The sequence below is a fragment of the Passer montanus genome, unplaced genomic scaffold (genome assembly GCF_014805655.1).
Source record: "Passer montanus isolate IOZ18808 unplaced genomic scaffold, ASM1480565v1 scaffold55, whole genome shotgun sequence".
Taxonomy (NCBI): domain Eukaryota; kingdom Metazoa; phylum Chordata; class Aves; order Passeriformes; family Passeridae; genus Passer; species Passer montanus.
The window spans coordinates 3,024,841-3,047,411 of NW_024370485.1; the positions used below are offsets into that span (position 1 = coordinate 3,024,841).

General features: G+C 46.6%; 1 protein-coding gene across 19 annotated transcripts in view; it reads left to right on the forward strand.

Annotated features, from left to right (window-relative positions):
- The first annotated feature begins 3,377 nt into the window (after nt 1-3,377).
- The window catches only part of RBFOX2 (RNA binding fox-1 homolog 2), a 171,746-nt gene continuing 152,552 nt past the window's right edge, over nt 3,378-22,571 (forward strand). For 15 of the 19 annotated variants that reach the window (XR_005629388.1, XR_005629389.1, XR_005629387.1 and 12 more), the window contains exon 1: nt 3,378-3,859. Coding sequence is in view for 5 of the 19 variants with exons in the window: in XM_039725392.1 (XP_039581326.1) it covers nt 3,665-3,859 (195 nt within the window). In the remaining 14 variants the exon portion in view is untranslated. The remainder of the gene's footprint in view (nt 3,860-22,571) is intronic. The other 4 variants (XM_039725388.1, XM_039725389.1, XM_039725390.1 and 1 more) reach the window with 3 other exon arrangements.

The following is a 22,571-nucleotide window of genomic DNA, read 5'->3' on the forward strand; positions in this document are numbered from 1 at the left end:
GGCACTGGCATCCTCCTGGCACACGGCTTGGGCCAGGTGACAAGGTCTTTGGATTTTGCTGACTGAGGTTATGTATTTTCAGCTGTGTGCTAATTGGTTACAAGAAAAGGCAGCTTCTGCTGGTAAAATTTTGTAGCAAATTCCTGGCCTGAGATAAGGAAGAAGAAACATTTACCCACAGTAGTTACTACTGAAAGCTCCATCGCTGCTTCCTGCAAAACCAGGACCAAAGTCCAGGCTGAAACTTTACCTTGGCGGCACTTCATCACCTGTGGGAGCACTGCTGTGAGGAGGAAGAGCATTTGGCTTCAGAGGTTTGTCTGACTCGACCGAAACAGCAGGAATGAGCAGGGTTGGGCAAGGTGCTAGACCCCACCTGACCCACTTAGCAGAGAGACAAAATCCTCCATGAAGGAGAGGAACAAAGCTGCTGGAGGCTGAAAGGGCAAGAGGGAGCTGGTCAGCAGGGTGAGGCATGGTGTGTAGATGATGGAAGCACAAGAAAAAGTTCTCAGTTGCAGTGGTGAAGACATTTGCTTTGAAGTGTCTCTGAATGATTTCTATGCCTTAGAGCCAAAGGCTAATAACTGAGTTTGTGCCTCTCTTCATGCCTGTGCCTTAGAACCTTCATGAGTCACTGCCTCTGCTCCATTCAACACCTTCTGGGACCCAGCCCTCTGTACTTCCATAGATGTTTCACACCCGGCATCCTGATGTCACCTGATTTCCAGCCCAGCGGGAGCACCAGCATGTTTCTCCAAGGAATCTGTTCAGAAGGTATCCTTCTGAGGGGAGGAAACCACCACAAAAATTTTATTCTAAAATTGTATGAATCTGTTCAGGAAAGATATACTGTTCATGCCAGCTTCTGGGAGCTCTCTGCAAGGGTACCATATCTCAGGGTTGTGTCTCTTTGATCTGTCAAAGACAAAGCACTGGTGAGCGCTCTGCAAACTCGCCCGTGAAATCACAGCACGTTGGAGCCTTTGGCAAGAGTGCTGTGCAGCAGTGGAAGGGTTAACAGAGGAGTCAGCTGTCTATTTAGTATGTCTCAGATGTCACATACAAATACCTAAAAGGCAGCTGGGTTGTGTGAAAGGAAATCAACGGATTAAGATTGTGTCTCAGCTCAAAAGCTTTTTTGTGACTTCGGGAATGCCTCATGTCCCATCTGTTAAATGGAGATAATACCTATCCCACAAACATACCATGAAGATAAATTAATTAATCTTATTTTAAGAGGAAATGGAAAGCTCTGGATAAATGCAGTATGCAGTAACGGGGCAGCAGTGTCAGAAAGCTCACAATGGCACAGAGCATGGTGGTGGCAGCTGCAGGTCCTTTGGTGGGAGGGCACAGGACCCCCCTCAGCTCTTTTCACCTGCACCATAACTCAGGGTGCTCCCCTGGCAGGCTGCATACCACAGCCAGCTGGAAATGCCTCACCAAGGGATGTGCCCATGGCACTGCCAGCTCTGCCAGGAGCTGCTCTGCAGCAGAGACCATGTGCACACAGGATGCAAGGGAGAACTGGCAGCAGCTTTGGCACCTGGGGTGCTCCCCTGGCAGGCTGCATACCATAGCCAGCTGGAAATGCCTCACCAAGGCATGTGCCCATGGCACTGCCAGGAGCTGCTCTGCAGCACAGACCATGTGCACACAGGATGCAAGGGAGAACTGGCAGCAGCTTTGGCACCTGCATGGCAGGAGATGCTGGAAATGGGGTTAGGAGAAGAGAAAATGGAAGCTGGGCACCAGAAGGCAACTCCTTTCTTTGATATCCCCAAGGGAAGTGTCAGACAGACGTTCAGTTACCACAGTGAGAGGAGTGCTCCCAAGATTTATCACAAAACTGTTTATCCCTAACTGGTCTGAAGGTTGAAGCCTTCTGCAGCTCCTCACAGGCAATACCTCAACCCGGACCATTCATGTGGAATCCCTTGTCAAAAGCAGGGGGGGAAAGAGAAATACAGAAACGCTGCTCCTCTCTGTATGAGCACCATCCCAGCCATGAGAATTTCAGCTTCTTTCCAAGCCAAGAATGGACTGAACACGTTCCTTCAGTGTTGTTTGACAGTCTGGCTCATTTTATCAAACCCAGTCAAGATGAATGAGACATGTGTTTACCCTTGGTGGGTGAGCAGACAAAAGCTGCATGTAATTGTCTTCTGGGTGCCTGCCACTCCGTGGGGATTTACAATCATTTTGAAAAAAAGAGATTTCCCCCTGTCACTGGAGGAGACAAGCTGGCACCTCAGCAGAAAACATACCACTTAAAATAGCTTTCTATGTGGCCCTGAAAACTATTTTTGGATGAGGAAAAATGTGGTGTAAAGGAAGACTGGAGTCATGTATGGTAACTGTCACTCAAAACTAAAGGCTCTGTAATTTCATGAAGATCAACAGATGTAGCATGTACAGGGGATATGGAACACTAAGATAATCTAGCTGCTCCCCAGCCTTTGTTACACATGGTAATATTCGAGAAGTCAAAAAGGCTTCCTCACACCGACCAACTGCATTTTTAGTTTCTTTCTTTTTCTCCAAATTGTTGGCAGGCAGGAGTGTCATTCCCATCCCACAATCAAGCCAACCACAGATTTGTATTATGATCTGTGGATTAGTTCTCCATCAAGTTGCCATGGCTTCCAGACTACGTTCAGGACAACGCAGGCTGCCTATGCCTTCCTCATTCTAGAGCAGATATTGTCCTTAGTGCTACTAGATAGCAGCTGAATAATAAAATGAAATTTATGTTTTGCTTGAGGATCCCAAATTTGTTCCTCAAGATCAAAAACATGGAGATACACAAAAGCGCCGATGAACAGGCTTTGGGTCCTTGCAGACTGGTGTCTCCATCTGGTTGGAAGTCATATGCAGCAGAAAAAATGCGGAGATCTATTTATATGTATGTAAGTGCAGGAGAAACCCACGGAGGCCATGAGGGACAGGAAACCAGCGCAGCCCCTTTCTCCAGAAGCCAGATGTGCTCTGGGGCTGCGAGGCGAGCCCTGGAGCGAGGTGCGGGAGGAGGCCCAGGAGAGGCGGGAAGGAGCACAACGCACCGGCGATGCGAGGCTGCGCCGAGCCGGGATACAGGGATCCCTACTGCTGGATCCCCCTAAAGCCAGTGCCCACCACCCCACATTCGCCTCAGCTCCTTATGGAAGCGCTGCGGAAACCTCGCTCCGAAAGGCAACTGCGCCAGCGGGGCCGGGATCAAGCCGGCCCGTGGCGGGGCACCCGGCTGTGCCCGAGGGCTGCGTGCCCCGCACTCCTAGGGCCAACGTGACCGCCGTGGGCCCCCGAGGGCGGTGGCGGCCCGACGCGCGGGCCGGGCGCGGCCGGAGCGGGGCGCGGAGCGGNCCGCCCGGCGCCGCCGCCGAAGGTTTCCGAGCGGGGGTCGCGCTGCTCCGGCGGCGTTTCCGGAGATTGCCGAGGGGCTCCGGCCCCTCCCCAGCCGCCGCCGAGCCCGTGACCGAGGCGCTCCGGTGGGTCGGAGCCCGGCGCGCCCGCTGCTGCTCCGGTCGCGGCGCGGGGCTCGCCGCCCTCCTCCTTCTCCTCCCGCTGCTCCCAGTGCTCCCGCTCCTCCGGCAGCGCCGGGCGCCGCGGTGACAGAGCGGGGCGATCGGGGCGGGGGGCGGCCGGGGCTCCGGCGGCGCGGATGGCGGAGGGCGGCCAGCCCCCGCAGCAGCAGCAGCCACAGCCGCAGCTCCTGGCCGGCGGCGGCGCGGGGTCCGCCCGCGGCGTGAAGCGGGAGCCGGAGCTGGAGCAGCCCATGCCCGGCGGGGACGGCGCGGAGGGCGGCCACAGCAAGCGGCTGCGGACGGAGGCGGAGGCCGACGGCGGCGGCATGCAGGTAGCGGGCAGGGCCGGGCCGTCCCCGGTTCTCCCTCCCCGGGGCTCGGCCGGGCCGGGCCGCGTTTGGTTTGGGTTTGCGGGGTTGGGCGCGTTGCGCGCGGCCGCGCGGCCCTTTCCCCGCGGGCTGCCCGGGCCGAGCCCGGCGGCTACGGCAGGCCGCGGGGTCGGGGTCGGCTGCGGGGCACCGGCAGCGCTCCGGGCCCGGCGGGGTTTACCCGTGGCGCTTGGGGCTTGTACGCCACCAGGAGAAATCCCAGGTGCTGCTTGGGAAGGGGGAAAGCAGAGTAGTGGGGCGTCTTCTGGCTTGGTTCAGAGTCCCACGTTTCTGTCGTCTCCTGCCATTGCGGTTTGGTCGTCCCCAAAACATGGCTTGTTTCAGGTGCGTTGGCCTTTGTGTTTGCGGGGTGATGCTGCCAAGGTGTTTCTGCCTCCCTTTGTCTGGGTGTTGTGGAGGGTTGTTTTATTATGGCAGTCACACTGGCCTTCTCTGCTTCTCGTGATGAGAATATCAGAGCTCTTTGGAAGCAGCGTGATTTATTCATCTGAGCTTGTTTCTCTTTTCACCTTTTCTGGGGTTGGTAAGCGCTCCTGGCTTTCCAAAGGGAACATCCTATTCTTTCCATAGCGCTTCTCATCAAGATGCCAAATGCTGGCCAACACTTTTCCCTTTTTGTTTCCCAGGCTGTCCCCAGTTTTCATGCTCAAGAATTATTTATTTTTTAAGCAGCTTGCGGCAGGAAGGTTTTGTTTGTGGTTCTGACGTTCAGCCTTTCAGGGTGGTCTCTCCACCCCACAGCATCAGGTTTTCCCAAGTGTGGTGGTGTGGCCTGAGCGCTTGCTGGAGCCTCGTACCCAAGTGCTTGTGCTCTCCCAGGAGCCAGTGAAAATCGTGCAGTGCTCTTTTATCCCTTGAAGTTGTGTGTTCTCCCACACGTAGGTGTCAGGTGTGACTCAGACAATGTGTACAGTTGCGAGGAGAAAGATGCTCAGCATCGGAGTGTTTATACGGCGTGTCTTGATACGAGTTATGAATGAGTGCACAAGGTGACATGAAATCCTTCCAGCTCTTCAGAGTTGAACTGAGGCTGAGATCCTGTGTAGTTACAGAAGATGCACCAGTTTACCTTGCGTATAGTGGTTTAACTGTCTGTTTTTGATATAAACCTGGGTAAATCAACTGAAAATTGCCCAGGAAGGGACTTGGGCTGGTTTAGCAAAAGTCTGGGGTTTTTTTTTTTGTATTTTTATTCTTGTTTTGGGTTTTTTTGTTTGTTTGTTTTTTTTTTAATGCAAACTTAGTACAATTACTCTACAGATAAAAGACTCCCCCCTATATTTACATTGAAAAGTGTCTTGTCTGTTCAGTGAATAATGCAAGATGGTGAGATTGCAGCATTCAACCATGGGGCTACAGCAGTGTGTGTGTGAAGCAGTGTGTGTAATGCTGGTGGTCATGATAGTAGGGATTGATTGTGGAATTGATTAGCAGAAAGCTAGGGTTTATTTCTGTACCAAACAGCGGAGAAATGTGGTGAGGTGCAGCTAGTAGAGCCCAGTTTTTTAGTGTGTCTGTAGTCATTGTAGCTGTTCTTCAGATTAGGACACCCATATTGTACTTATTTGGCATTCTTAATTTAATCTTTCCTTATGTATGTATATGGAAAAAAATTTGATTCTTTTATTATAAAAGAGGAAAATAAACATATATATGTGTAAATACATATCACCATTTGAACTAGGTGATCTTTAAGGTCCTTTCTAACCAAACAATTCTAAGTCCAGAAGTTTATCTTGACTTTTTTTAGTTTTAAAAGGTGTAGTTTATATATTTGGAGAATCTCTCATGTTTGCAAGCAAGAAGTATCAAATTAGAAGCCAAACTTACCAATAACATCAGAGGTAGGAAAAATGTGTTCTTTAATGTTTGGGAAATTTGGTATCTTTTTCCTTAAAAGACAAAACACAAGATTGCCCTTCATGAGGATTTCTGTTCAGATAGTACCTTCTTTTGAAGTACCTTATTTTAGAATAACAGCTTCTTTTTAGTAAATCCTCTGTGTTTAACTGTATGTAATGCTTACAAGAGGAATAAAGAGCCTATTCTTTGATGTTTTTTTTTCCTCCCTCGCCTGTGTACTAGAGGCTTTCTGAAAGCTGGAAATAAGACCTGCAGCCGTTGTACCTTGTTTTTCCTGGAGATCCTGTCAATTTTCTACTTCCTGTTCTAGAGCCATGGGTTGTTGCTGTGTAAACTTGGTGACCTTGTGTCTCTTGGCTGATAGCAAGGATTCATGGAATGCTATGCCCACCACCAGTTCTTCTTTGAATAACCTGTACCTACCGATGGCTCAGGCTATAAACACAGTGTGTAATGCTAAAATAAATAATTCAGCTGTAGAATTACTAATGTAGCTGTAAAACTAGTAGATTTTTGGGGGTCTATTAGCATGAAATATCAAAACTAGGCTATAGGAAGATAAGACAGTAGCTGGTTATTAAGACCTTGGTGCTGGGGGTGCCTGAAAGCTTTGAGTAGCCCTTAGATTTACTGGGCTTCTTGTTTTCTGCTGTCTCAGGCCAGCATGCTCAGACAGCTTATGCAGTTAGGGTTTCATTATCTAATCCATCTTTGATCAGGCTGGATAAATGGTGTTTGGCCAGTGCTGATCTTGTTAGGAGGGTGGTGTAAAGCTGCTTGAGTTGGGATTGGGACAAATCGGATCATGGCTGCTATCTGCTTCTGGGACATATTTCAGCTAATCGTGGCGTGGGAGGAAAAGGTCTACCAGGAACTGCTGGGTTTTAGCTCTCTCTGTTCCATAAATGGCAAAAGTCAAATGCTACTGGCCAGGAATGTCACCTGGAAGTATTTGGATAGGTTTGTAAGCTTTGGAAGTAAAGGGCCTCAAAGGTACTGCTGGTTTAACTGTATAAATACTAGCAAGGAACTACCTCGTGCTCTGTTTGCTGACTTGGATGATTGAATCATTTGGATCAGCTTGCTGGTCTGGGTAAAAATAATGCCTAACACAGGGGAGAAGACAAAAAAAGAAAGTTATATTAGCCTAAGTCACTAGTGAAACTGCACTGAAATGCAGTTGTTGATGCAGCTGTATTTGCTTCTTGTCAGAAAATACTGACTGCTGCACAGATGGAAGAGAAAGTACCCTTGCAACAATCTCTCTCCTCCTCTGTTCCTTGTGTGATGAAAGATGAGAAGTGTTGTGGCTAGCTGGGAAGTGTCCCTTTCTCTTTCAAAACGGCAGACAAGGGTGTAATTCCAGGGTGCTGTTTTTGTCTTCCCCTTCCAGGTGCTATAGGTGTACCAGACAGTTTACACTGCTGAAAAAGTTACTAAAATATCTTCCCCTTGCTTTGCATGGGGTTGAATGAGTTAATCAACTCCTCTTTTAATCCCCAAGCTGAATTTTGATTTAACTTTTTTATGGGGTCTAGGCTGGTTAGTAAATTATAATCATACTTGGTGGCAATACATGGGTGGAATTAGGTGCAAGGTGTGAACAGAGGTGATCCTTGTTCCTCTTTCATGCTCAGTATCCCTGAGTATTTGGGAGAATTGACTCTCCTTGCAGCCCTGAGCATGGCCAGCTAGTCAGGACAGTTAATGCAGCTGCAGTCTTGCCCAGTCCACATAAACCTTTAGTGGCAGCAATGAGTGGTGACTTTGTGTTGTCATTCAGCCATGTCAGCACAGGGTTCATAAAGATGACTAGTGGTGTTGAGATCAGTCCCCTGTGACTGAAAGATGATGTAACAGATGAGAAGTCTTTGCTGCACAAGAAAGTCTGTGGTTTCTCATCCTGCCATGAGCCAGGAGATGGTCTGTGACACCCTCTACCAGCCTGACTTCTTTCCAGCACAATGACTGGAAACCTTGAGCTGCAGGATGCCACAGAAAGGGGAGAGTGGGGACATGACTGGTGCTTCATGACAACCGGTGTCCTTGTTCAAGCTGTGGCCTGTTTGTGGTGCTCCAGAGGATGGCAAGAAATCAGTCTGCTGATAATTTCTAGATAGGTTTGGGTTTACGAGTAAGAGGGCTGACTGGGGTTGTAATTGAGATGGGGGCAGTGAGTAACAGCTTTTGTGCTGTGAGGGACCCTTTGGAAGTCTGTATTTTTAAATCTTACAGCAGAGAACATCTAGTTCCAGTAAATTGTGGAAAAGCTGTGTAATCAGGTTAGCTTTTTCCTCTCTCTTATTTTTCATGGCATGGCTGTCTTTGTAAAGAGATGCAGAACAGTGCAGGGAATACAAGATATTATAGTACAAGAAATGAAGTTCCAATCTTTCGACCCCTGCCTTGGATCCAGGATGACGTTTCCTGGGATGCTGTTTTGACAGAGTATTGCTGATGTGATGAGATGTCATGGATCACCTCTAAGTTTGTTGTTGTTTCTCTGTTTGCTTTTGCCCTTTGTTTTTTTAAATATTTGAATGTTATGAGTTAGACTTTACACAGTCTGGGAACACTTAGAAAATCTCCAGTTCAAAGAAAACCTCTGGCAAACAGACTGAAAGTTAGGATTTTAGAGTTGTTAAGAGTGCTTTAATGTTGGCTCTTTTCTTGCCATATTCAGGAAAATGGAAAGCCCAAGTGAAGTATTCTGCATGCTTTAGTACTCCTCCCGGCTCCCTCAGTATTTCTCTGTAGATTCCAGAGGTTTGTGTTCAAAGGTGATGGCCACATTTGTGAGGTTGGAAGCCAAACAGAGATCTGGCTCCACTGGAGATGGTTTCCTTCTGCATATGTGTACCAGCTGTAGACATAAGCTTTTTATTTTTGCTTTCAGAATTCCTGTTTAGAAACATGAGTGCTCTGGTGTTTTGCAGGAGGCCTGGTCTCTCCCTTGCATGTTGGAAAGGTTGCCCACCGAGCTGAGTTTGGAGCAGCTCCCAGGCACATCCTGTGCAATCCCCTCTCTTGGCTGTTCCCCCCAGTGATGCAGCAGGCAGGTCCCCTGCCTTGCCCTTCTGCATTGGGGCTTGCACTTGTGTGTTCAAGGGTGTCTCGAAGATGTGCTGGTCACTGAAGGTTTAGCAGCTGTGCTGCTGTGCTGGCTTCGTGCTTTACTGTGACCGCCCTTTCAGCCTCTGCTGTGGGGAGGCTGGTGACAGCAGGAGTGCCAGAACACAGGAGATGCAAAGGAGGCAGCAGTAAATTAAAATAAAATACATCAACTGCTTCGTTTGCACTAGAGGTAGGGAAGCCAAACTGAAGTTGAGGTGGACCTGAATGGGATTCTGTGTGTGGTCTGTGGGCCCCCTGGAAACTGCTGCTGAAGGACATACCCCTGTTAGCTTGGAAAAATAAAGCCTGTTGTTAGCAGTGTTTGGTTGGCTCTGCCCCTCTGGAAAAGGTAGGAATCACATCAGTTGAAGATGTTTTAAAACATGTCACTCTATGTTGCTGACTTGCTTTGTGGCACTCAGAAAACCTTAGTTTTTGTATGAAGTGAAAGAGAGGGGCAGATGTTTTTGTTGTCTGGAAATCTCTTATTTAATTTGCCCATCTCTGATATTACTTGACCTTCTGTCTGTGTGTTTGCTGTTGAAATGCAGTGGCTGAGGGATCAGAGGAACATCCAGAAGAGAAGTGAGAGAAGCAATTAGAGGTAACGAGTTCCAGTTCATTGGAGCATTCTGTTGATCTACATTTTACAGTGGTATTGAGTGGACACCCGAGTGTAGCTGTCATGAGATAATCCCAATGTTTAGGGATTAGAGCTGCTTGACTGCATTTTGGGCCTTAACTCCCTTTGCTCTCCAATAAATTTAATTTTGCCAGCAATCTTGTGTAAATTCAGTTTGAAAGATGTGTATACATTTTCCCCAGCATGCTTCCCCCTCCCCCTGCTTCGCTTTCTTGCGTGCATCTCATTTTTTCCAGGTTGAGTTAGCGATATTTGTAGGAGCCAAGTCCAGCGATGGCAGGGACTGGATGACACAGTCCTCACCAGTCCTGGAGCATGCCACCATCCTGACCCTGCAGTGTTCTCTGTCACGGCTCTGCCAAGCTGTCCTGCTGAGCTGTGTCTGGCTACCTCTCCTGTAGGAAAGCTTTGCTGAGAAATGCCACGTAGTTTTTTAGATTTCTAACCTGTGTTCTGGGTTCTGGAAGATTTCCAGGGTGTTTGTGAACCATTCCAGTCTCTGTCATTTGGCTTGTCACACATACATACAGCATCTATCTAAACCACTCCGTCAGCTCTCTTGCTGGACCAAAGGAAATGGGACTCCAACTCCTTAGCAGAGATATGAGGTATTTAAGTGGCCACAAAGAAAGGAAGGTTGTATACAAAAGCCCCCTTGTTTACTGAGCAGCATCAGCTGAACTAGAGCTGGATCCAGCATCAGCTTGGGCAGAGCAGGGAACTTTGGCAGTTTCTGTCAGCTCACTTGGTGAGACATTGGTGTTCAGTCAGCTATACCGTTGTGCCAGCCTCTAACCTTTGGAGTGTGGGCAGAGGGTACTTGTGGTTCACACTGATTAGAAAAGAGGTAATGAGATCTGCTTGGATAGGACAGTGGGATTTAGGCTGGCATGTTTTTGAAGTGGCTGTGTGTTCCTGGGGCTGTTGCTTATGTTTGCCTTTGTCTAGGAGAGTTTGTGGTGCGGAAAGATTGGATGCTTGCTTCAAGGAGTATGGAATAGAAGCACTTGTTGCTTTTCTTACATGTCTTTATGGAGTTTCATCTGCTCATAATTGCTTCAGCAATAATGCAAGTATTAGCATAGAGATCAGGAAGAAGCTGCACCAGTTGAGGGGCAGAAAACCCTCATTGTGTCAGCACTTTTTCCCTCTGAGTGTGCATAGCTAAATTTCTTTTAATAGAGAGGCTAAAGAATCAACCTTATGTGGCTTTTCTGTGTGTCACAAATATCAAAATATGCTCCCTAGAGGCCTTTGAGGCCTTGGGATCTGGATCCGGCTCAGGTTTCTTCAAGGGACTGGAGCACTGTGCACTTCAAACTGAGGCTTTCTGCACAGCTTTCCCACTGCTATTTCTGTAGGAGCTTCTTGCAGACATTTGGAGTGGTTGTCACTGTTGAGGGTGATGCCCAGGAAGAAAATCCCACCAAGGCATCACTAAAAAGCCTTGATTTAGTGCTGTGTGGGCTGAAGGGAGGCTCTAGCTGGGATCCTGGTGCTATAAATTGCTGCTTGTGGTTGCTGTTCTCCTGCCTGGATAGGGGTGGGAAGGTTGCCTTTCCTCCAGCATGCTCACTGACCTCAGGCAGTGAGGTGGGGGGAAGGCCAGGCTCTGCCCAGCTGCAGGGCTGGGCTCCTTCCTCCTGGGTCTCTGGATCTGCAGGTGGAGTAGCCAAGCATGTCTCTCCAAGCAGCTCCTGTGAGAGATCATGCTGCTGAGCCATCTCTCTCTGGCTCTTTGATTTTATTCTGTGCTGTGTCTTTGGTTCTTTTTTGTGGGAAGAAGAAATGAGGGGAAGTGTAAGCAATGGCTTCTTCATTACCCTTTGTACTCTGCTGTCCTGGAAAGCAGGTCCATCAGAGGGCTCTTTCCAACCCTTATTTCATGTTAAAAGCCCTGTGGAGCTTTGGAGCAAAGCTGGACCAGGATGGAGTAGGTCTCGTAGGTGCTTCTCCTTGCCTATAGGTGCTAGTTCTTGAAGCTCAGCTTTGGAGTGGCCTGGGGTTGTTCCTGGCATTTAAGACCCCTCTCTGAGTGGTGCTGCTTCTGCTCCCATGAGTAGGACCAGCCACACAGCCTGGGGAGATCCAAAAAGGATAATTCAGGGAAGGAGGCCTAGGCTGTGTTGTTGCTGCAGCAGGTGGAACCGTGGGGCATACCAAAGGGAATGGGGGCTGGCAGCATGGTATAGGCAGATGTCCTGGGGCTGGTGGCATCTATGAGGGTGGGAGACAGGTGTTTATGTTACAGTGACCTCAGGAATTATTTGAATCATGGGGGAAACTGAGGCAATGAAGTGTATGCAACACTGCTGCTGATTTGCAGTAGCAGATCTGTAAATTTGGACAGTCTGCAGGAGAATCCAGCTGGCTTCTGAACCACCTGCCCATTCTGTTATTTGTTTTGTCCAAGTGGAAGTTAAAGTGTGTGGAAATGCAGAATGCTCTCAGTGTTCTAGCTCTAGGAAGAGGTGTGCAGCTCTGCAGTGGTGCTGGAGTTACTTTTGTCCTGGGTGGACTGGAGCTGCAGGTGCTGTCTCCTCCTTGCAGAGGACTGAGGAGACAGAGAATGTTGCCAGGGTGAGAACCTGTGCACAGCAGGCTGCAGCTGGGGAGGCTTTAATTCCTGGTGCATCTGCACTGAAGGGGATGGAACTCATAGGCAGTAACTGGCCAGCAGGAGAGTGTGACAAGAAGGCATCAAGTGAGGTCATAATTATGTGGTCATACCTTTTATGTTTTTGGAGATGACTTCATCTCCGCAAGTGCAGCAAATGGATGGTGCTCGCTGAGGCACTATTAAATTTAATGTAACCAGTTAAAAAGGGTGTAATGTCAGGTTTTGGACTATCCAATATTTCATTTCTTCTCTTTCATCTCATGTATGACCCCAGACTGAATATACTGCACATAACCTAAACCTTGTACTGAACACAGACCTATTAATTTTTAATGGTCTCTTCTACAGTACTCACCACTGTAGTGTGGGTGCTTCACAGGTACTAATGATTTTATTTTTTAGTTTCCTGAGAGTAGAAAAAATATACTGTGTCTTACTGTGAAAGCAGGGGATTGAAGTACCTGGTAGTAAGACCAGTTTTGGCAAAAAAAGGATCGACATTTACAATCTAATTTATTTTTATTTGTATTTTTGATTGTAGCTGGGGTTTTTTTATTGAGATCAGATGTTTTAATCCTTGATCTACAGCTCTCTACAACTTCCACTAATACATATATATCTGATGCCTCCTGCTTCCATAGGCTAATCCTTAAGGGTGTCATGTTGGGGAAATGTACGGTGATGTTGTCTTAAAACCCAGCGGAATAGCTTGAATTAAGGAGATTGGTCAACATCATAGTGAAATTTTATTTGGACGATAAGGTTTGAAATCTAACTAACTTCTAAAGTAGAATGGATGCTGCTTGTCTTAAACTACGAAACCACCTAACTTTTGGTTTCTACAGCTGTTTATACTGCTCAGAACACAGTACTTCTTAGGCTTGAGTGAAGCAGGAATTAGGAAAAAGTAGCACATAATCCTGATTTATTGTAACATCCCTGCACATGAGGAAACACTGGAAGTTGCATGGATAGCTGCTATTTTTTAATCTGCAGCCCTTGACTTCTGTGGTTGCTATTTTAGGAGAGAATGTAGCTACACTGCCTTTTGAGTTAAAAAGCATGTTTTGGTCTGCACAGAAGCAAAGAGCTGCTGTGTGGACAGCAAAGGCAGGAGCTGGCTTCTGACCCGTCCCTGTGCTGGCTCCCAATGGGTGCTGGCAGCTCTCCCCCTTTCCTTGGAACACAGGTCTCAGTGTGGTTGCTTGTGGGGTCAGCGAGGACGACAGAGGCATGTTTGCTGAGGAGACTTTGTGACATGTTAGGGCTACAAAGGAATCCTGCCACTTGGGATACAGGTGTCTCAGGTGAAAAACACCTGGTTGATCATGGACTTGCATCTCCTTTTTGTTTGCTGCATAATGAGTCCTTAATGCATCCCATCACTGCCTGCTTTTTATTGCTTCTTCATGGGTGTTCAGTTCTCCTTAGCCAAGTAAAGGGGGGGACAGAATTGTGTTATAGGGCTGGGGTTTTGTCACCTTCAGAGAGCCCTAGAAACAAAACCTAGTTTTGGGTGGATGCCTGATCTTACTGCTAGGATTGTCAGACTACAACACTGGAAGTAGTACAAAGCTGTAGGGGAGGAATAAACACCCCATCCCACAGCTTTCTGGAAAGAGGATATAAAGACTGACCTGGAAATGCCTTCTTTGTGCCTCTGCATGTTTTATGGGATTTCCCATAGCCTTGAAATGAGGGGAGAAAATGAAGCTGATGTCCTCTCCAAAGCTCATGTGAATCCAGTGGAGACCTGGCATCTGCTAGTGTCACCAGCTGGATCTAGCAGATTTTTCCCAATCTGACCTTTATACCTAACCACTTCTTGGAAAAGTCTGATTTCCTGGGCTGGTTAGATTTCCCTAAGAGTGGTGGTCTGCGTGCCAAGTGCCTCTTGTGAGAGCTGAGCTGAGGTGTCACAGTCACAGACAGAGGAGACAAGGCCATCGTTGTGGATGGTGGGATGGACTCAGGAGGAGGTGATAGTGGCATTTGAGAACAGTGCTGTCTGTGTGGTGGTTAGATGTCAACCATGGGCCAGAGAACACTTCAGAGGAGAGGAGGAGAATGTAAAAGGAAATGGACCAACTGTGGATTTTGATTGTCAGATAGAGAGGGTTACAGTGGAACTTCACTCTGTAGTGTTTCCATCTGTTGTGGTTTAATCTTAGCTGGCAACTAAGCCCCATACAGCTGCTCACTCCTTCCCGCTGGGAGCAGGGAGAGAATCAGAAGATTAAAAGTAAAAAACTTGTGGGTTGAGATCAGGGCAGTTTAACAGGTAAAGCAAAAGCCATGCATACAAGCAAAGGAAAGCAAGGAATTCAGTCACCACTTCTCATGGGCAGGCAGGCGTTCAACCTATCCCCAGGGAAAGCGGGGCTCCGTCATTTGTAATGGTGATTTTGGAAGACAGACTTCACTCTGAATGTCCCCCCTTTCTCTTTCTTCCCTCAGGTTTATATGTGGAACATGATGCCATGTGGTGTGGAATATCCCTTAGATCTGTTGGGGTCAGCTGTCTGGCTGTGTCCCCTCCTAACTTCTTGTGCACCCCCAGCCTCCTCCTCACTGCTGGGGTGAAGTAGAAAAGGCTTTGACTCAGTGTAAGCATTGCTCAGCAGTAACTAAAACATCCCTGAATTATCAGCACTGTTTCCAGAACAAATCCAAAACACAGCCCCATAACAGCTACTGTGAAGTAAATTAACCCTATGAAAGCCAAAACCAGCATACAATTTGTCCATCCCTTCTCTCCTTGCCCACTTGTGACCCGTCAATGCTGTTGTGATGGATCTGGATGTGGTGAATGAGGCTAAGACTGATATTTGAGTATGTATTGTCTGACCACCTGATACTTGTCTCTATACATATATATGTCTCTGTGTGGCTTTGCCAGGAAATTGAAATTATGTTCCTAGTTAGGTCTGGTTTTTGTGTTTGTCTCTGTCCCATAATTAGATCCTTCCAGGAAAGGCTTGCTGCATTTCACCATCTTGCCTGATCTCTTCTGGCTTTCAACAGGAATATCATATGGTCAGTGCCAAATGCTACAGTTTCAGAAAAATAAGTTTTATCTGTTGATAAATCACAAATTAGCGCTACTAAGAATTCTTCCTGCTTCATGTTTTGTCTCGAAACTTCTCTGTCTATAGATCTGATAACATATCTGAGTGTATTTCTCTCTTTCAGCCAGACCAATGTATAAGTTCTCCTGCGTATGGTAGTTTCCTGTGGGGAAAGTGTTGACTTGAGTAGATGGAGGTGCTGTGAGACTTCTTGTGTTTTCCTCCTGTTATTTACTATTAAAGGGTTAAGTAAGAATTCTTTCTTTGCTGGTCAGTGGGTTGATGTTTTCATCTTGGGTGGTATCAGGTATTTGTGACTGCTTTGCATGCCAGGAGTAGCATGAGTTGGGTTTGCTTCAACCACGACCCCTTTAAGGACTAGGAATTCTTTGATGAGTGATTACACTTAACTCTGGACTCTTAGTTGATGGATGTGATGGAGCATGTCCATGTTCCTTGGGAAGGTTTCCTTAAATAGGCATGACCTTTCTAGTGAAAACAGGAGGATAGTTTTTGCTTTTTTTTTTCCCCCCCAGCATGGTATTTATTTCATTTTTGGACCTCATGATTACTGCAGACATTTACCATAGGAGTAGCTCATAGGCTTGGTATCTTCATGGGGCAGAGTTTGGCAGCTCCATTGGAGTTTTGATAGGGGTGTTGGCTTGCTTTGCAGTGTGGTGTTTGATACAGCATTTGTTTCATCCTTTCTGTAGCAGCCACTGTTTTGACCTTTGGTGACCTGGTTCTCCTTTGTTATTCTTTCTGGCATCCAAAACTCTGAGGCATCTCTATATGCAGAGAAGGACTAGTCAGTCTGCATGTTTTAATATGTAGATGGGGCGTGGGTAGTGATTCAGTAGATCTGGATCATCCTATGTTCTTGTTTCTGTTGGGTTTCAATAAATGTGTGGAATCTGCAGGCAAATTGGAGAGAACTGGTCCTGTTGCCTCAGAATGAGAAACCCTCTGGCTGTAACTTAAATGTGATGCCTGTTTGCCTGAAGTTGTTCCTGTCCCTGACCATCCTTGGGAAGTGTAGCAGGAGATGGATGTGTTTGACTCTCCTGTGCACTGAAGCCTTCCAAGATGCCTGGTGTCAGCTAGTCGCTATTGCTGACAAGGTGTTAGCAAGCTCTTTTATGAGGTTTGTGCTTAAATAAACATAAAATCTCTGTGTTTGGGCTCTCATGTCTATTGTAAGGTATTCTGTGACGTTGATTCTCTTGGATTTGGTGCTTGATAAAGAGATGATGCATGTAGTCTGGAAAAGGTGCACTACAGTGGACAAACTGACCAGACCTGCTGGCACAGTAATATCAAGTGCTTTGTTTGGCTTATGTAGTTTACCTAATCCTCGGGTAAATACAAATTTTATGTGTGTTTTCCTAAGCAATTTCTTATACTACATTGTTGGAATGTTGGGGGACACAAGACAGATGATGGACTTTGGACTGGCTTAACATAAGAGATTTGATAACAGGATGCTTTGGTAAAAGCAAACGGACCTTTGGAAATTAGACCTAGATTGTAAGAAGACTAAATCAGACAGCTTTACCAGAAAAAGAAAAAAAATAATTCTGCAAGCAAGAGATGTTGTTATATGCATAAGTTTGTGTATGTGATTTTAACCTAATCATTGTAGTACATGTTACTAGTCTCCCTGAAATAGTATATAAACGTTTGTATCCCACATTAAAATCAGATTCTGATCACAGAGTCAGTCTCCCTCTCTCCATCACCGACATTGCGTCACCAGATTCCTGATGCCTGAAATGTTGGAAGTTTGCAGTTAAAAATTCTAAGATCTGTAGATCTGTCTGCTTGGTTCTGGGATTACTTTTGTTTTTAGGACAGGATTTTAAAGACGATCCCTAAATCTCTGGATCTCTTGGGCAGGAGTAAACATGTGGCATTGTTCTTCTTCCATGGGTGAATTCCTACCATTGTAAGGCTTTCTCTACCTCTGATTTTTGATAATGAATACAGTGACATTAAGTAGGGGCAAGCTTCTTAGTAGGTCACTTCCCAACATTACTTTGCAGGTAAATATTTTTGGGAACTGTCTTCATGAAGTTGCTTGAAAAAAATTATTGTTATATTTGTTGTTCAGGCTGCATTTGAACAGGTGCACTGTAAAAATAAGATTGCAGTGGGAAGGGAGCATGGGATGTGGTTATCAGTCATCTCCCAAAGGCTGCTCTGTCCCAGTGGAGCCAGGGCAGTTAGTCCTGCCCTTTCCTGGTGACTCAAGGGTGTCTTGTATGGATTTTCCTGGGGTGCAGAATCTGTTGGATGGTTAGCTTTGCTCTCTGAACAATGTGCTTATACATAGATGGTTATTGCATAGTGCTCGTGGAGGGAACTATCTTCATGAAGTTGCTTGAAAAAAATTACTGTTGTATTTGTTGTTCAGGCTGCATTTGAACAGGTGCACTGTGAAAATAAGATTGCAGTGGGAAGGGAGCATGGGATGTGGTTATCAGTCATCTCCCAAAGGCTGCTCTGTCCCAGTGGAGCCAGGGCAGTTAGTCCTGCCCTTTCCTGGTGACTCAAGGGGTACCGTCATGTCTGTTAATTTAGCCCTGGATTGGAGTTGCTGGAAATGTGGTCAAATGCTAATTCAGCATGTTGTGTGTGAAGCTAATTGGCAGGGTAGAAGAAGCAGTGTTGCCTATAGGAAACTCTCTTGTTACCTGCAAGAGCTTAAACAGTAAAATTGTAAAATATCCAGTTTGAAAATTTCTTCTTCCTTGCATGGTTAGCATTGATAACCAAAAGCAAATTTTTCAGTTCTATGTTTTGAGCCCTTTGATAGTGTTGTTATGGCTTGTGCTTCTGTTTACAGATTTCCCATGTAGCTGAATTAAATTAACAAGACCAGTCAATTCATTGCTGCTGTATTTAAACCCCTGGGCAGCAATGAGTCTGGCAAGGATGGAGCATCATTTTAATGTGCTGCTTGGAAAGGAAGGATGTACAGAGAAATGAAGTAGTGTTACTGCTTGGGGGAGGGGTTCACAGTCATGGCTCAGGTGGCAGATGAAGAGAACTGTAGGTTCCCAGAAGTCTTTTTTTGTCCACTGCTTCCCATGTGGCTCAGTCACTAGGTAGCAGGAGGTTTTTTCTGTCATGTATGGGCTAGCCAAAGACTAGTGTATCCACAGAGTTTATTCAAGGCAGATGGCATTACAGGAATGAAAACAGAACTCTTGGTTCCTGTTCATTGATTTAATCCTTTGTTTTTAGCAGTTAAATATCCCTGTATTTTTTAGCCTAGCCTCAATTATTCTGCATTTGAGCCCCTCTTAAATCCTAATTGCATAGTATTTTTGTTAGGAAGAAAGGTGGTGTGAGGTGATGCACAGAGAAATGAAACAAGTCCCAGGTCACCTGCGGAGGAGCAGAAATCTCAGAGCACTGGGGTCAGTGGGCCATTTTTCTGTCTCCTTGTTGGAACTAGGTGGCCTCCTTTACTGCTGCCCCCTCCATCTAAAGGGTGGTCCTTGGAGGCTGTTTGGAACACATGGTGGGCAGCACACTGCTCTTGCCTTACTCTGCATCAGCTTGCTGTGTTAGCAGAAGGTAGTTTGCAGCGTTTTACAGCATCTATCCCTGGCACCAAAATTCAAATTAATTACATATATGAATCTGCATGCAGTTGTTAGATGTTTAATATTTTCTTTAGGCTTGTGCAAAATACATTATATGGTGGAAAAGGTGCTACAGATTTACCTTTTTTTGCCCTCTCCCATGAATTTGCGTAGCTTGTGAGACTGGAATTATACTATATGCTTAGCTTTGCAGGCAGTTTGGAATTCTGGGCTTCACCGTATCATGTTTGCTTCTCTTGTCTGTTTCCTCCAAGTTTTTAGGTGGAGTTTACAGACACTGATGCAGTTTGCATAGCAGAAATTGTCCTTTTGTAGCAGCCTGTGAGTGGATGATGGACAGCTGATTAAGCGAAACCTTCAAAAAGCTTTTGAAAAAAACCCAGTAGTATTAAATTTATGATTTGCAAATGTTATATCAGTACTGCTGGGTTAGACAGCTTTAGACCACCTGGTATAGATTGGTCTGACAATACTCCTTTGCTCTGGGCCACCAGTCCTTGTGTTTGTGGGGTATTTACAGTGGGCACAGCCTCTGTGTAGTGACTCTCTGTGTTGGGGTGTATGGTGTAAAATCACACCTCCAGGCTAAGCTGGGGAGTAAATAGGTTCTGAAAGAAGTGATCCTTTCTCTCTGTGCTCCATTTGACTCAGAGCTTCTTTTTCTTGATCTCACAGAAAATAAGTAATGCCAAAGAGAATAATTTATCTCCAAATCCAGCTGCCTCCACCATGGTGGATGCGTTCCTCTGCTGTCCTTTTGAGAGGCAAGCTGATGTCCAGTGCTGGCTGTGTCCATCTCAGCAGGGCTGACAGCAGCAGTGTGTGGGGTGATGTGGCACGACACACCCACAGTGCTGCTGCATGTCACTTCTGTCACCTGGTAGTATCTGTAGCTCCTCAAGGAGAGCCTTTGCATTTAGTTTAGTACCACCATCACATCCACATTGCTTTAGAAGTGAGTGGGCATCCGCTCCTCCTGCAGAGGAGGGGGGAAAATGTTTGCTCATCCATGGTTTCTCTGATCCAAGTGTGTTTTCAACTCTGCCTTTGTGTTTGATGGCAGGTCCTCCTTCCCCTTGGCGCGTGTCTGCAGCGTGCTCATGTGCCGGCACGCGTGTGCTGCCCTTGAAAACAGACCAAACTTATTAAAATCATTGCTGGTTGCCATGGCAGCTGTTGTCGCTGTGGGCTAATAGGAAAGGCAATTACTGCTGCATGCTGGGGAGTGTACCGGGAGGCTGTGGGCAGGGGGGTACAGGCGACTGCGTGCTGCTGAGTTCTGTGACTGATAGCTTGGATGTCACAGTGTGCAAGCAGCAGAGGAGAGAAAGGCAGGAGATACCCTGTAATGGGGTTTGGCCAGTATTCCACCTCCTGGGTAGGTTCATTGAGAGTTTCCCACCCTTCCTTTGATTGTCAGGGGTTTGAGTTTCACGTTTTCAGTTGGACACAGCACAGTGCTGCTCAGTGACTCTCAGCTGGCCCAGGAAGTGAAACAGAACTGGAAAACTTTATGTGTGTAGAAGATACTCATCTAGTCCCTTTCCTGCTGTTTCCTTTCTGTGAATATTCCTCTTCACCACTTACTTGGCTGTTTCCTGTAGGTTGAATGTCATGATATAAAATAGCTCCAATTTTCTTGGAGTGAGTAGGATCACTAAAGAACAAATGTTTCTTATAATGAATTTAAAGCTACAGAGAAATTGCATCCTTCATCCTTATTCTCTGAATTTCAGCAGCATGTGTCCAAGCAATGCCAGCACTGTTTGTGCCAAGTGCAAACATGAAAAGAACTGGAATTGTTTGATAGTGCAGAGCTTGTAGAAAATCAGTAAATTCCATGAAAGATTTGAGTTGGGGAAGTAGGTGAGTGCTGTAAATCTTGGGGATATCGAAAACTGCTTTGGCAGTGTTTGACAGAGCACTGCACTCCCAAATTGAAACCCTCTGTCCCCTCCAATTTGTTCTGCTTTCCCTTTCCCTTGTGCTAAGTAATGGCCTGAGACCTTGCTGCTCCTGGAAGGAGCTCTTCCAGGAGGCTCTCTCTGTACATTAAGAGGTACATCATATAAGTTTCTTCTGGCTTACAGAATCCGTGATGGTGTCAATGAAGCTAAAACGATGGCTGTCACCCCCTTCAATAGGGAGACAAGTCCCTGGAGGCATGGAGGAGACAAAGTGAGAAGAATAAAACAATCCTCTTGGAGCAGGCAAAATCGGGATCTTGTTTCGATTTCTCTCTCTCGGCTGATCTCCCAGCAGCTGTTTCCAGAGGCCCTCTGGATCGTGCCTGTTGGGGGATAGCGGTGCTGACTCACCCGGCGGGGATGGTTTCCGCAGCAGCGTGTGAGAGCCCGGCTTCCCAGGGAGCCGTGGCACCAGGAAGGGGAAGGTTTCTGGTGCGTTTGATCCCTCAGCGAAGGTTGTGCTGTGTCTGTTTAATTAGAGACTGCTGCTTTCTTTACTGGTGTGCTAAATATAAATGGAGGAGCTGGTCTAATATACTTGAAGTTGCAAATGTCAGGAGTCAATAGCTTTATTTTCCTCTTGCCAAATCTGATTTGGTTTTAAGTGCTGCCACTAAATCTAATGATGCAGTAATTCCTGTTTGTTAAAAGGAGTGAGGGATTTAGGCTGAGACAGACTTCATGCTCTTCTTCCATCTCTCTCTCATCTCACCTCTGTTTTACAGAGGAAGAGCTACTGGTTTGCAAGTGCTTGTACAGTAAGATCTGAAGGTCAAAAGACTCAGTCTAAATACACTTTGTACTGAATTTGTATTCAGGGAATACACTGTTCTTAAGGTTTTCTCTCTGCAGTTTTTGGTGCAGATTTGTACATTCCAAGCATTACCTTTGTGACAGCCGAGTGCCAAAAAATTATAAAAATATAAAAAATGAGGTAAAGATAAAGAATCTGCTTCCAGAGCCCAGGCTTCATGTTCTGTCTGGGATTCTTTGTTTGTTGAACTACAGTCTCAGTCCTGGCAGGCCCCAGGGAGGTCTGTAATGGGACAGACATCTGTGCCTTGCCCTGTTGGTCTGCTGTGCAGGAAAAGGAGTAAGTATCAAATGAGATATTTTTTCCCCCCTCTGGGCTCCTGCTGAGCACAGTGCACCCAATCTACCTCCATCTGCTTAGCTTTGTACAGTGCCATTGTGGACACTGTTTGCTTGTGTATGTCTGTGAGCTGTAGCGCGATGCCTGGGAAGTGCAGCTCGCTGGGAAGTGCAGCTGGTACTGCCGGCCGCTGTGTGAAATATATGATCCTGAATTGCTTGGAAAGTCAAGTCCTTGAGAGAGGAAACGATGGGGAGAACTCCTCATGGTGAAGACTAATTCAGTGCTGCTAGCAGCAGCAGTGAGGCTCCCATCTTGCCTCCCTGTTGGTTCATGCCCTGGCTAATCTGGAATGCTTTTGTCCTGGCCAGCAGGATAATGTGGGCTACCTTGTCTTGGGGCAAAACTGGCTGCTGGGCTGGAGCGGGAGGGAGCATGCTCATTATGTGCTGGAGGCATTTTTGCCGTGTTGCAGCATGTGCTGGGAGATGCACGATTGAAAAATGAGAGCTAGAACTTTGGCCTGACCTGCCAGGTCTGTTCTGACCTCAAGACTCGAGGTCTGGCAGAAAGTTTCAGCATTAGATGTCTCTTGGTGGAATGGGGAAGAAAGAAATCTAGAGATACTTTTTGCCATTCTTGAAGTTTTCCCTAATGCTGGCAAGAAGAGATT